The sequence below is a fragment of the Dromaius novaehollandiae genome, chromosome 9 (assembly GCF_036370855.1).
Source record: "Dromaius novaehollandiae isolate bDroNov1 chromosome 9, bDroNov1.hap1, whole genome shotgun sequence".
NCBI lineage: Eukaryota > Metazoa > Chordata > Aves > Casuariiformes > Dromaiidae > Dromaius > Dromaius novaehollandiae.
Window position 1 is genome coordinate 5,553,836 of NC_088106.1, and position 15,284 is coordinate 5,569,119.

A 15,284-nucleotide genomic window follows, 5' to 3' on the forward strand; every position below is an offset into this window, starting at 1 on the left:
ACCTTCATCTAAAAGATCTTTTTAAACCATGGGACTGAGAATCACTGATGTCATGAATGACAGTCAAAAGTCAGCTGAGCCAAATACTTCAGCTCTTAACTACAGAGAAGCAGCCCCACTAATTGAAGGGCTCCCTAAGCTCTTTCCAAGAAACAAAACTGGCCCAAGCACTCTAATTTCTACATCCTCCACGTCCTTCCATATCTTTCCACAGGGAAAGACTACTCAGCATTTTAATACATGCTAATTTATTGAAGACCTACAGACCAGTTGCATTTTGGGTTCTGTTGCTAAATAACCTCTGATGTATCATACGCTTTCTTGCCTCATTTTCTTCAGTAAAATGAGAACAGGGGAACTATGTATTCTTCTTCAATCACAAACACAGCTGCTAGTTGCAAACAAAGGCATATCTGAGTGACTGTTACTCACAAACCACTACACAAAGAAAATCCCAGCTGAGAATAAATGAAAGCCACATCTTGGTTCTGTCAACTCCAAAGAGACCTCCCCTTACACAGAAAAGGCAGACCTACAGCAAAGGCTAATTAAAAGAATCATCAGCAACTTCTTCAAAGAAGGATTGCCTGCAGAACAAATTGAAGTGAATGGAAAACTTTCTATTTATCATATTAACCACACCATTGCATCTTTTTAATGACAGCGCTAAGGGACACCAAAATGCACCACCAGACTGCAAATTACAAGTCCATTTGTTTAAATTGCCCTGTAACAGTTACCTGAACCAACTTTAAGACAAATCAGTTTTGTGAATCATACAGGTGCATTTGTCTCAGAGGGGAAAAAAAGTATCACCAATAGTTACAGAAACTTTTGTCAGCCAGGACTATCTAATTATTTTAAAAACACATGGATAATCTTTAATTTGAAAACTACATTTTGATATGAGATATTCAGAGTGTATTAATTTCGGAAATATAGCAAAATGAAAGGGGGGGGGGGAAGACAACTAATTGAATGCAGGTTATGAAAAGCCACCTCACCTGCTAGCCTAATCCTTCAAAACAGCAGCCTCAGATTTCAAGAATTCATAACAGTCAGAGACTGGTTCACTATCTGTCCCAGGAGAGACTGTCTGTTGGGGTCCCAGGCCCTCACAGATGAGCTCTCTGAGCCTGAATAATACATCTGTACCATTTCCAGTTCACAGTGACCCAAACACAGCAACAGATTTCCTTCCAGGCATCGAGGTCCAGCCCTCTGCACGATGGAAGGAGTGTCTCATGCTCCCGAGACCACATCTGCTTAGACATCGCAAGTTCCCTTACAATTTCACCTTGCTCTGGGAATGCGATCACAGGGCTACAGGGAGCACAGGTGGAAAGCAAGGAAATACAGAATCTGCAGAGAAATTCCTCAGTACACAGACTTCACTTTAACTGAACAAGGAGTTTTAGACTCAGAGAACCATTCAAGGAATACAAATACCTCTCCCCAAACACATACTTGGGCTGATTTTGCTCAACTCTTTTAGCAAACCATGTCTTATACTTTTTCCAGCTTTTTTTCCCCCTCATTCAGACAGGCAGCTTCCTTTAAAATGTAGTCAGTCTTCTAGTGAGCTAAGAAACTGGAGGCATCTCAGCAATGCACCTGGAGAAATGCTATGCACTCTTTTCTCTCTAGATTGTTTTCTAGCAAAAGAAATTGTGCAAAGTAAAAAGCTGTGCTGGTATAAGCCCTGCTGTTGAGTGCAGGACTATTCAGTATAGTTAGTTCTTGATCCCACTGTCTCAGTTACTGCTTTATCATACCAAGTTCCTCCTACAGAAGGGATGGCCCAATTTACAGCCATTTACAGTTATAAACAGAATCTTAAGTAGATACAAACATAATTCCCAAGTGGTCACAAGGATCATCTTTACGAAACTGCTTATTGAAAAGAAAGACCTCCTGCATCCATTATCATTATTTTATGATACAGAAAAAAGTACTACAGCACAAAATCACGGAAGGTGCCTCTCAAGGAATTCCTTTAGCCGGGATTTTACGTTTCAACAAATCTATAGTAAATATCGTATATGGAAAACTCATACCAGCCAAAGGAAGAGGAAACAAATTTATGGATTTTTCCTACATCTACTCCAAAATCCTTTAAAAAATTGGTAGAAGTACCACAGCTTGAATGCTTGGCTAAAAACCTGAAAAAATTGATCTTGGTATTCTTTAATTTAGTTATTACTAAATAATTTTTATTCTTTTTAGTATAATATTACATGGAGATAACATTTTTATTCATTGAGAATACTGTTGTATTAGGTTCAAAGCAATGCTTTATGTATACATTAGGCCAAGTCCTGTAGTACTATTTTGTGTAGATATTCATGGAAGATTTGCTCTTTTTTCAGAGTTTTTAGTGAAATCAGTATATAGAATGTAATTCTCATCTAACAAGATTTTACAGTGGCGACTCTGCAAAGTTTGCATTCCTTATTAGCTACTACTCAGAAGAAAACCTAAAAATGACCCATTCATTAAGACTCCAAAAAATCCTGACCTCTGCTTCTCAGAAAGTCTGTGCAATTGCCATTTTTTGAGTGAAATAAAACATAGGCATTGGAAAAGATATTCTACTGAATATTTATACCATAACACCTATTTTACTTCTTTTGGAATTTAGTGTATGAAATCCATCTGATCTAGTGAAATAAAAGGGGTTTTTTTTCTTCTTTGAGGGTCCTTATGCTCCTCAATATAATGCAATGAGGTTTGGTTTTTTGAGGTTTGGATTTCTTACGCATGTCAACTGATCAGTCATTTTAATATAAAGCAGCTTATTATCATGTTTCCCTCCCTTACAAGGAGCATAAGCATTTTCAACAACCTAATTAATCCTCGTTAAATACAAAGTCACAGAACACTTCTCTCAACCAAAATAATTCAGAGATGCCCTTGTGTTGATAGCTTGCAATTAGCAGAATTCATTTATCAGATGAAAAGAGACAGATATTTTTTTCTTGATCGAAGGGGGCTGGACAAATTAAAACTAATTGCTTTTGTGTTTCTGATAATTAAATGAGATGCACCTAAGCCATATTATGATGGAGGAAAGAACAACTCTTGGCTTTTATAAGCAAGCTGCAAGAAATTGCAGCATCTTCAAGTACATTGGAGGTTGGACTCAAACATATTAAAACAGAGCTTATACAGAGCTTAACAGAGTTATAGGAAGAATCTTAGTTTATGTACAAGAGACTGTTACAGTACCAGCACAAGCAGAGTAATGAACAATGTTTTCAGTGTCATTCATTCATTGTCAGAGCTCATTAGAATGAAACATGAATGCAAAAGTCTCAGTTTCTAATTTTACCAACACATTCTCATGCATTCATGTATCAGCAGAAGTAGGCAGCGCTTCATGTTATTTCTGTAACTCAGCTACTTGGAGTACCCCTTCTACACACATCTGCACACACATTATATACATAAATTATGTATTATATATAAATAAATAAGCATTATCAGGAAGCCAGCCAAATGGCAGCCAATTACAATACCCGGGAGTACTTAGCCTCGGATGTAAGTGCTTTAGATATAAGCATTCAACTTAAGTGAACAACTGTTAAGTTTATCTCTATTTTGAAAGCCAGGCACATACATTTTACACTGCAAGTTTGTTCATTAATGGTCATGGAAACTTGGTTGTTTCATCTTAAACAATTACATATGCACACCAGAATCTGGCATAACAGCACAGCACCCTGCATGGATAGTGCCAGTCTGATGCTACTTTACCAACAACTCTGACTTTCCTGAAATGTACTAACATATCTAGTGGAAGGCAAGGAGGGAAGAGAAGTCTTTGAACCATAGGCCTTTTGAAGTTTTTGACTTTTATTCCCACAATTCCTTTATCACTATACCAAATATTTCTCTTCTGGTAGGCTGGGGGAAGCACTGCTGCTTAAAATACCAAAACAAAACAGACTGGCTGAAAAAGGTTTAGTATCTTACTACTAGCTAGATTTGCCTGTAAAAGTCATCCACTGGTGCCAGGCAGTCTGGTAGGTCCACTAGGAAAGGTGGTTTCAGAAGAGGAGGAGGTATGAGTATCAATAGACTCTTTTCTTATAGTAGCTCTACTTGGCGCACCATCAGTTTGAGGTATAAGAAAAAAGAAATACTGACTGGTAGGAATGAATTTTGCAATGAACTGGGGCTAATAAAGCTCAAAGTCTTAATATATGGGTAGAGCTCCCCACCAGAGATGGATAGTAGATCTCTGAAGCACAAGACTTCCTCTGAGCATCTGGAAACATCTGATTATTGCCATATGCTAACCCTCACTGTTCAGCTCAGCAGCACTCTGGCACATAAACTGCCTATGTACATTGCTCTTGGTACAAGTCACAAAGCTTCTTCCTGCTTTAAGCAAATTTCTTCTGGATTTTCATGCTTCCCAAATTATTCCATTCTCTGACACTAAATACATTTTTTTAAAGTTTCTAAGCAGAAGAATGGTATATGCAAACTTCTCCCGGGTCTCACTGATCACCACGTCAAGTTCATAGTGAGAAAGCATAGGTGAAAAAAGCTCAGTGTCAGAATAATAAGCAAAAACCTCAAAACTACATCTTTTTTTGTTCAAAAGAGAGAAAGGAAGCATTTGCTCCCAAGACAACAACAACAGAGCCTTCAAAATTTCCCCAGCTATTCAACTGACATTCTTCCTTACCAGATTCACTGATTTTTTTTGGCTGCATAACCACCAAGGATAGTATTCCCACCTGCTTACTCAGCCGTCTTTTACGCTGGTGTATATTACACCAAGTTGCTGGAAAGTAGAAAATGGCCACATTCAAAAAGGCTAAGGACAGAGACAGAAGTTCTGAGAATCTTTTCCATTAGACACAGTACAGAATTCAATAAAAATCTTCCGGATCAAAACTGCAAAGATATAGCATGCAGTTCACAGCCACCACTTCAGTTGGGCTGGTACCAGACTTTCTTTTGCTAACTGATGACTCGGGAAGACTCCAAAACTACACTTGTACACACTGACTCATTGAACCTCAAATATTCAAAATTAGTTATAGTCCAGAAAAGCCAGTGAGATTAACTCTCAGCTAAACTTAAGTTACTGTTTAAAATTAATGTTTAAATTAATATAAATAGGAAGACAATCACTACTGAGATACCTTTCAGAGTATTAAGAGTTTGTATTTCCATATGGGCATTTTCAAGGTTTTGGTTGAATTACAGGAAGAAATGGAGGACATACAAGCAAACACAAAGGACATTCTGACAGGCTGCAAAAACAGAAAAGGACAGCAGCTGGAGAACTGCCAGGTTACTAAAAATTAGATGTGTCCACAGTAATGCTAGAATAATTTAATATACAATGAATGTAATCCTCTTTCAAAATAGATTACAAAAAACAAACTGTCAAGTTAATTTGCAAGATTCAGGTTGTATAAAAACAGGTCATTTTAAATGTAAAAAAGTTAATTTACACAAAGTGTCATGTAGACTCACCCTGGAAGCTCAAAAATCAAACAACTGGTCTTTAAATTTTTTTTCCTTCTTTTCTCTTTCTCTAATTGGACAGAAAAAATCAAATTTCTCTGCAAATCCCTCATCACTTGGGTTCGCTCAAGGCATCCCTACAATAGGGCAGTAGGAAAAAAAGAACATAACCATATGCACATTTTATTTGTATCAAGGAAAAAAAATGCAAGGAAGTAGATTAAACCACATCCATAAACACAAGCAGCAAGCTTTTACCGCTAGATCTGTTCTATTTGAAACAGAAAAAACAAGGAATAGTTCTTACAGAATTGTGTCAGTGCTAGACTAGGATCTTCCAGTGAAAATATCAGTTCCACCACTATATCTTGGAAGAAAAAGCCCCCTACCCCCAAAAAATACATAATAGAAACATTAGGAAGTGTGTTAAACCCCTGAAAACAGGTTTTCTAGGAAAGGAAAGCTAAGATACAGGTAAAGCATCACTGACTAACCAGAGAGACCACTATTACATTGAAGTAAGCTTATTTTTAGTCAGTTGGGGTATTACCAGGATTTTTTGTTTCAGAAAAAAGGGATGGGAAAGGACAATAACTGTAAAGAATAGATACTGGAAACAGCCAGTCTCTCCATCTAACTCTGACAAGCGCAAGCACCAAGGGCTAATCTGTCTATTGAGGTGTCTAGGCACACACTATGGAAGCACCTGCTTCATTGCTTTTCTAGTTAAAGAGAGCTGGGAACAGCATGGAAGCAGTCAGCCCACCAGTGTAAGGGAAATGAGTATAAGACAAGTATTTGGAAAAGTGACCCAAAAGGAAAGAAAAGGTAACATTCATAAGAGAAAAGCATTGGCTCTAATCTACAAAGCAGAAAACCTGCCTTCTGAGTATTTTATTCTTAGAATTTTTGGCAAAGCATTGCTGTAATAAAATATCAGTACATGGTACACTCTATTAAGAAAAGGAAATGAAAAGCATGTCCTCACCTTGAATACAAGAAATGAGGCAGAAAATCAAAATCAATGGTCTGTTCAGTCTGATAACCCTAGTTTTATGAATTAAGGTTACTCAAGTACTTTTCCCTGTAAAAGAAACTGTTGAAGTGATTACTGTTTATGTTTTTTATTAGCGAAAAATTGATGGGGAAGGAAGGAAAGAACAAAAAACAACTGAAACTAAAAATCCCCCTGGGATTAGAGTTATTTAATATGATCTGAACTTGCATCATAGAAGAGTTGGAGTAGCTTTTCTACAGGTTGTTCTACAAAATTAAAGCATAGCAGTTGAAAGCCAAGCCTAACACGTCGGAGTTCCATTCATTATTTTAAGACCGACGGAGAACACAAACAAGCCTACATTTAATTATCAGGACCTAAACAATACACTGCAATATTTCCAGTGAAGGTTGCTTATCACCTGTGACCATAAAAATCACAAGACTGCCAATATGAGCACTCAACATTTGTTTTTAAACATTTGAGACTATGAACAAAGTCAACTTTGAAGTTGACATGACAGAAGTCATGACCTTTATTAAATGGCTTCTGACATGAAGTTTCATAACTCATTGATCACTGTTAGCCTAACGTTGCTGTGATGAATAGCGACTGAAGAGACACAATCCTTTCATTAAATACAAAATGGACAAAAACAAGCACATATGGCATTGCTCTCTGAATTACATCTTATACAACTCCCCCATTTAAAGCAGTTGTGAGAACCATCGACGACAGATGCAAGACGCAAAAAAGGATGTGAAGTTTCTATTCCTATGAGTTTCTCTGAGCAACAATTACCATTCATTTTAGAGTCATGTCAGGTGATTTACCTGTAAATGGATAAGAACAAAAAGCTTTTAGCTAATCTCACTTCCAAAATATCCCAACACAATCAGACTGAAGTCTTGCATGATCTTACAAAAATTTTAATTTTGCCACTGCGATTTAACAGTTGCAATTTTTGATCAAAAGCAGAGGAAAAATATCCATGCTTTCAAAAGCATCTTAAAAAAAAAAAATCACAGTGCAGGAAAGTAATATCACACTGAAAACTGAAAGTGTTCACCACACTCAAATAGGTGAAGAAAACTTTTTAAGAAGACTGGAACATGCTACAGTCTGAGAATCGTAGAGATAGCAGTTGGATCACTCCAAAACTATCATACCACCTCCCCAGAAATGTCGTCACTGTTAGGTACAGTTAATCATCTGTTTAAAAAAAAAAAAAAGCACAGAAAACCACCAAACCCTTTATAAAGTGTTATGTCAGCATGTAGCAGCCATATGACCTTTTACGAAGTTTTATTAATTGCATTTACTCATATATTAATTGTGAGGGGAAGGGAGGAAGAGGAAGGAATGAAGAGGAAGAGTCACCAATTAGCTCTTTTACCACTACTTCTAAGCACACAGAAATAGCAGAATTTTGAGCAGAATCAAAAAGCTGAAAATCTGCTTTAATAGTATTTTTTAGATAACAGGGTTTTTTGGTTTTTCATCTCAAAGAACTTGTTTCAGTATAGAAAAGGTTATAGAGTTCAGTTGATTTGACACTTACCTAAATACCCTAAACCTTTTTATAATACACAAATTCAGCAAGTTCAACAGTAATCTCTTCTGTGGCTTTGTCATGATCAGATAGAGAAATCAAAATCATTTGGTGAAATCAAAATCACTGTATTTCCTCATTGTTCTCTTATCTGAGAAGGCTTGTAACATAGCAACCTGCATCAGGAGAATCTGGCATGCTGAGCAGGGATCACTCCAAACTGGCAAATGAAACAGAAGTAGTAAAATTGTGGAAAGGGAATTAACTTCCCCTCTTATGCTTAGCAGAGGGAGACAAGTTTACTGCTACTATATAATCACCTGCTGAAATAAAGAAGAAACTATATTTTACTTGTCTTGCTAATCTCCTACATAAAACTGTTAGTATGTTTTTATTCTGTGATGCAAAAGTCCCCTAATGGTACCATATACAATAGGAATAGTGACATATACTAGCCCTATTACACTTTCTACTCTGCATCTCACCATATAAGTTTGGCCACATTGAGATACCCCCAATGTAAGAACACTACATTAAAACCTTCTTGCACATTACCTGTGACCTTAGCAACATAAAAATACATTTGGATGTTAAATGCAATCCTCAGGCAAGTAATCTTATATTGATTAAAAATTAAAGAATAAAAAACAAAGAATAGCAGCACAGTAAGAGTTTTAAGTTTTTTATTCTGTTATTTCTTATTACATTCATACTAAGAAAGAAGTCAAAACCAGGTGATTAAGCATTTTTATTCAGACTTACAAAATAATCCTTATAAATAATATCAGCAGCACTCAAACACCTCTCCATCTGCTTCTTGTTTTTGTATCTTATGTAAAAAAATAGCAATTGCATTAAGTTCTTTGTATGTTCACTGTAACGCAAGAACCTGTTGCTTATCCTTCAGAATTTCTTCCTCATCATCCATTTGGCTTTCATCCCAGCCCCTTAAAAGAAACATACCACAGTGGTGATCAGCAGCTCAAATTCCTCAAGCTACTCTGCTTGCAGCCTTAGTGACATATGTTCACATATGCACGATAAAGCCACAAACAGAACTTTGCCTATAATTTATGTATATATGCAATACATAGTCAACTCTATTCATTTTTCCCCCCTCAGCTTTTAACACAGATTTTCATCTCCTAACCAAGTGAGAGGTAAACAACACTGTCACTATTACATGCCTTAGAGAAATCCCACATCCTAGAATGCATAAACTAAAAAAAAAAATCATTTTAAAAGCACAGCGCAGAATACAGAATCGCTGTTTCCACTTCATATACAGTCAACCTCACTGTCTCTCACTTTTCTTTACTAGTTGTAAGATCATAGTACAAAGCCCAATACCAGACAGAATTTCTGGGAATCTCCTTTTCAGTCACCTCCTTAGTCTCTGAGGCAATATAACAGACATAGCCTATGCTGAATTAAGTGTTATTAGCTCACCTGCTCACAGCTACTGTTGTTAAAGGTAGCTTTCAACCAAAGAACTCAGATGATTTTTAACAGACACATTTATAAGTCTCAATGCTCTATATTAACCAAGCTAATCTATGAAAAACTGTAACCCTAGCACTTTTCATCTGGGGTCTCAACAATAAAATACATCATTTAATCTGAAATGCCTAAGGAGTACCGGCTTCAAACACCAATATATAAAATATCATGCTGACATTTGTAATCAGCAATCAGAAAGTCAGGACTGTTTTCACTTCGGTTCTGGCAAGGTGCTTGGGGTACTCAGCATTCTACAATATCATAAAACTATAACCAGCAGGTTTAACTTACCTTAAAGTATCAATTCCACTGTGGTCTTTTAGTTCCAGATTTTGGTGGAAATCTGCACTGAGGAAGTCTTCAGAAGTTGAGCTGCAAAGTTTTTCCTGAGGACCTGAAATATTTTAAGTTATTTTAGTACCACATAGAAACAAAAGGTATATGCCAATCTAGCTGGTTTAGGATGTCACTACAAGCTCTCAAATAAGTTATGACTTTTTATTATATGGTTCCTGTATCACTAGTAAGGATAGAGAGGGTTTGCTTCTAAGACTCTTATGCCAGCGCAGTATCAAATCTTGTATGTAGGGTCCAATAACTCCTATGCAACCTCAAAATACTCTAGCTAAGACAAGAAGTCAGGTAGCCGACTAATGGTAATATGGTAATAACAGGATATATTCTAACTGTTACAGCCCCATCAATCCAAAAAGGTGATCAACTGGGGTCATAGTCTATGCTTCTTTAGAAGACACATGTAAGTATGCTATCATTATCATAGTTTCATATAGTTCTAAGTTTCTGATCAAAGCCTCTAAATAAGTGAAAAGTATTCCAAGGAAATTGGAATGAAGAGGGAGAGGAAAAACAGAGCAGTCTCTTCTGTAATAACCTCCCTCCCTATTCTCTGTGCATAGGCAGCATGGATCTTCATTCTTCAACCACTACTAAGAGAAACTCTTGCAGAGACATGGTTTTGATGAGAATTTATCAAAAAACGGAGGACAGCTCTCCTAAAACGTCGTATTTTGTTGTGTCTGATTAGTGGCAGTTCTCCTCAGGACAGATCTGTAAGATTTCCACTCCACCTTTCCTACTACTCTTACATCAAAACAAATCCAGCTCTCCATCAACATCTGATATGTTCATTATTACATAGCCAAAGAAAGGATACCTATTCAAAAGAAACTCATGATCTGAGAGTACCTAGTACATTCAGCAGATTTCTGGAACAAAAATGCAGGGGATAAGAGATTCATAAAGTTTCATGCTGTAGTTTAACTAAATTAGAGGGTTAAAATACAATCCAATGGAGATAAATCACCCTGTTCAACCACAAAAACAGTCATATTACAGAAGGATTAGCACATTTTTGCACCAAAACTAATTAGATTTCAGAAGAAAAATTAAACAACTACTTGTTTTGCAGTATGCTTCTTGTAAATATGAAAGAAAAAGTAGCATTGCCACTTACTTGTATAACTTTGTAATTCTCTTTCCAGAGTAATTAGGGCTTCTTGGTCAGCACTATATCCCAAAAAATCCTCATCTTGTTCATTTGCATCAAGGCACTTGTCTTTTGGTATCTCAGTAACAACTCTTAATGGATGCATAATTGAACTCCTTGATCTTGGCTGAGTGTTTGTTGGACAATTTCCAGCCAATTTATAGTATAGCATATTTGTTGTCCATGGTCTTCTAGAATCCTTCCCTGATGCAACACAAAAGGTCACAACTCCTAACAAATTCAAGATTTTATGTATAAAGAGAATTTCATCTCAGCTCACTGATGTTAATTTTAGTTAAAATTATCAATTGATCCAAATCATTTATTAATCTTGAGTAAAACCGAATTGAAAAGTGTTAATAAAAACATTAAAATCATAATGGGAAGTAGCCTCTCATACTTCAGGGGCACCTTTCTGAAAAAATTATTCAAGTTAAAGACTAAGTATGACAGCACAACTTTCGGAAGACAAGCTAAGGACTAAGGTTTGTGGAAAGCTTAAAACTTTTGTTCTGTCATTTTTAATTTAGGGGAACATGAATAAAATATTGATACTTTCAAATTTTTTTTCCTGGAATTCAAAATTGACAGCTGCAATTTCACACATAGCATTTTTAAAACGAAAATGCCAAATTGGTTGCTTATGAGAGAAAATGTAAGCTACTTTCCTTCAGATAGAGACAGCTGAAATTGAGAAAAGTAACTGAAAAATGCAGATGCGGTGATGTGTTGTTTCCTTGTTTTTTATAGTTTATGCAATAGTAATTATTGCAGTATCACAAATATATCTTACATTAGATCAAAATTATATTGCTGCAAAACATGAGTTGCCGCAAGACTTATAGTAATACATAACCTTGTCCTAGACACTTTATTATCAAAATATCCAAGGCCTACATGTAAGGAAGTAGGGGCAGGAGTAGACACCAAACACAATAAAAAGTATTATTACAGTAAGAGAGAATTCCTAACTCAGAAGCCAATGCTTATTAAAAAAACATTATGTATTCAAGCTATCTTATCTAAAATACAAATACATGGATGAAGATATAAAAATAATGCCTAAGTTCAACAAATTCACAGAGGGTGCTTTTACCAAATTTCTTTTTTTTAGAAATAGATCACGTTTCCCAACCTGCCAAGATATCAAGCAAAAATTTTCAGAAATCTTGCAAGAAGTACAATTAAGCACTGCAGCCCAAGCACTGCTTAAATTCTTACAATATTTCATGTATTTTAAAGAACAGGCTACTCAAACAGTTAGAAATGATGAGACCTTATACTTTGCCTATAATATTCAAAGCAATGTTCTTTTACTGACATTTTGAAAAGCTCAAAGGGATTCAGATATGCATACTGTCACTGAAAAAGACCACTTTCATTATGATGCATTGTAAATGTGCCTTGTGTGCAACTGGTGGTGATGTTGTAGACATACCAGAAGCCACACAAACTTTTAATGTTGGAGAAATACATCATTTAGGTTTATATAAAACAGTATTTTTAATGAGTGAAGAAATACGCTATTTACTGTCAGAAGAAAGGGAAGATGGTGGTTATGAACAGTTACAACTCATGTAGAACAATCTTAAACTATATTGCTCTCAATCTCTATATTTTAGAGGAGTTTTGTGAGGTTTGTTTTCTGGATATTTGATATACAGAAAAAATATTCAGGTGATCAACCTTTGACAATTAAATCATGGATACAGAGACTTCTTTTGCAAAAACTTCTTTTACAAAGGCTGAAGTCCTGCTGAGGAGTCAGTTATATATCTTCAAAGAATTTCAGTAGGAATTTTATAGCACTTAGTAAAACACCGGGGGGCGGGCGGGTAGAGAGTGACTACCACAGGTATCAGACTTCATGGTATGTAATGAAAAGGAAGACATAAGCTCTTTTCAGTACAAGTCACAGATTTGATAATATAATTATCGAATAACACAACTGGAGAAAGCAAGTCTTTGGATATCTCACTTCACCTTTGGGAAAGTACAGTGTTTACCATGTCTGACCACAGCCATATCTGCTAAATGCTTTTGCACTCGGTGGAATCCACCTTGACAGTCATAGTCTGGTTCACAGACTGGTAACGTCATTTCCTCTGAAAAGATGCATTTAAGCTGAAGATGCTGGACTACATTCTTCCTTATCACAGGAGGATGCATCAGTTGTTGTAACTCAAGTATACCATTTAAAAAGCTACTTTAAAATAGACAGATTCTAAAAATGCTTCTCTTGGAAAACAGTATTAATATCTCAACAGAGAAGAAACCAGCACTACAGCTTGTATCTTAAAAACCTAGGGACCCAAACGGAGCAAGTTACTAAACTGTGTGCTTTGGTTAAAGGTATAAAGATTACAAATATGCTTAAAAATAATCATAAGAAAAATAAAGTAGAACCTCAAAACTGTTGCTCTCCTTACCTGGATACACTACCATCAGGGGAGATACTCTGTTTGAAGAGTTTATTCTTTCCAAACCATTTGAAGGTCTGTTCAATTGATTTTCTAAGACTTCGTGAACTACAGAGTCATCGGCATATTCACTTAAGCTTCTGTCAGTAACCCATTTTCCATCTCCTGAAATTGAAAAGCATTAGGAGGAAGATATTCACATGTTTTGTGTTAGTGTATTTACTGTTATTTTAATTGCTACATTGAATATATGTACAATTAAAAGAAGTAATACAGAACTTTTCTGCATGTCATGTGAAAAAATTCATATAGCACACTAACTAGCTTAAACTCAAGTGATATACTTGATCAAATTGATATTCATGTTCAAACACTTTGCATGTTGTTTCATATACACCATTAAAAGCAATAGAATAATGATACCTTTTTATTTGGTGATGTGTATTACAGAGAAAAGCAGAAATTCATACTGGAACCAAGTTTTCAGGGGATACAAAAAAGGATATAAATCTTGAATGATATATTGATGCAATTTACCTCAATGTACTGAATTTACTTCATCTCTCCACACAACTGGTTGCATCTGTTGGCATGACAGTTACCCCAGAGTGACTTTTAAAAATAAGCTAGATCCAGGTAGGGCAGTTAAATGGAGAGGGATGTGTTACAGAGGCAGTACTCAACATGCATCATGTTTAACGGTTTTAATCATACACCATTACCTGAAAATGAAATATTATCTTTTACAGCACTGGAGTCAGCACACAGTGAAGAACATGCTTTGAGCATTGCTTGTTTAGGGTTTACACCTAAAACGAAGAAACCTTCAAGTCCCCAATACCATGCAGAAAGAGGTTTCTCTCTGTGAGCTACTTCCTGTAATGACTTGAATAAAACACAAGAACATTAGAAAAGGAAAAGACTACACACATTCCCCTTGCAAGTTCATATTAATAAAATGATCATTTCATAAAACCTGGAATGATTCTAATTGCCTGATATAATTGATATATTTTTCCATAAGCTTACATGATACATGCTTTCAAATCCTAGATACTTCTGTTGTTAATGCAGGAAGAGTTTTCAGTCTCTTCTTCCACTGATTGAATGTAGCAATGAGAAACAGCTTTTGTTTGCTTGCTTTTACTTATCTTTGTGTATATGAAAAGCAAAGTAATACTGACTCCCTCATAATGACATCAGATCTAATGTCCCAGTCCTCACCATTACTATTCACTTCCAATTTTCTTTTCAACAAAAGAACATTTGAATATTTTAGATTTGATAAGAGCATCTACAATTTGTGGTATCCAACTGAGAGGAAGTGGCCTTGATACCAACATGTGAAGAGCAGGGTGGTTTGCTTTTGTTTTCTTTCTCTTTCTCCTGTCTGAGGCTAGCCTACTTTTTCTTGTACTTTTTGGAAAAACTATCAACAGAAGACTGACAATACCTAGTGGAATGAATGAAAGCCTTTTCACCCTCCCAAGATGAAACACGCAATACAGTGTCCCCTCTGAGCAGAACGATACTCTTGGTTGCTTTTTGGGTGGGGGGAGGTGGGGGAGCGAGGGGGGAAGAGGAGTACAGTGTTTCATAATACCTATACAGTTGTTAGCATTTCTCCGCTGATTCAGAAACATGCTATGTAGGCACATGAAGTTGCAAAGCAGATGGGCAACATAGTTTATATATTTAGCAACTAAAGATTTAATATTTTACCACTGAGGACTCTGTAATTACAGGCAAAACCAAAACTCTGGCTATTGCAGGCATTGTCCAATTCCTGTGAATCTTCACCTGCCCGTAATTGCATTTCAA

General features: G+C 36.1%; 1 protein-coding gene across 3 annotated transcripts in view; it reads right to left on the reverse strand.

The window, feature by feature from the left end:
- Positions 1-8,699: 8,699 nt before the first annotated feature.
- Positions 8,700-15,284, reverse strand: part of ZBBX (zinc finger B-box domain containing) — a 28,809-nt gene continuing 22,224 nt past the window's right edge. For all 3 annotated transcript variants that reach the window (XM_064516583.1, XM_064516582.1, XM_064516584.1), the window contains exons 16-20: positions 14,186-14,348; positions 13,473-13,628; positions 11,011-11,247; positions 9,828-9,930; positions 8,700-8,983 (exon numbers count right to left, since the gene is read on the reverse strand). In XM_064516583.1, coding sequence (XP_064372653.1) covers positions 8,908-8,983; positions 9,828-9,930; positions 11,011-11,247; positions 13,473-13,628; positions 14,186-14,348 — 735 coding nt within the window. In that variant the 3' untranslated portion in view covers positions 8,700-8,907. The remainder of the gene's footprint in view (positions 8,984-9,827; positions 9,931-11,010; positions 11,248-13,472; positions 13,629-14,185; positions 14,349-15,284) is intronic.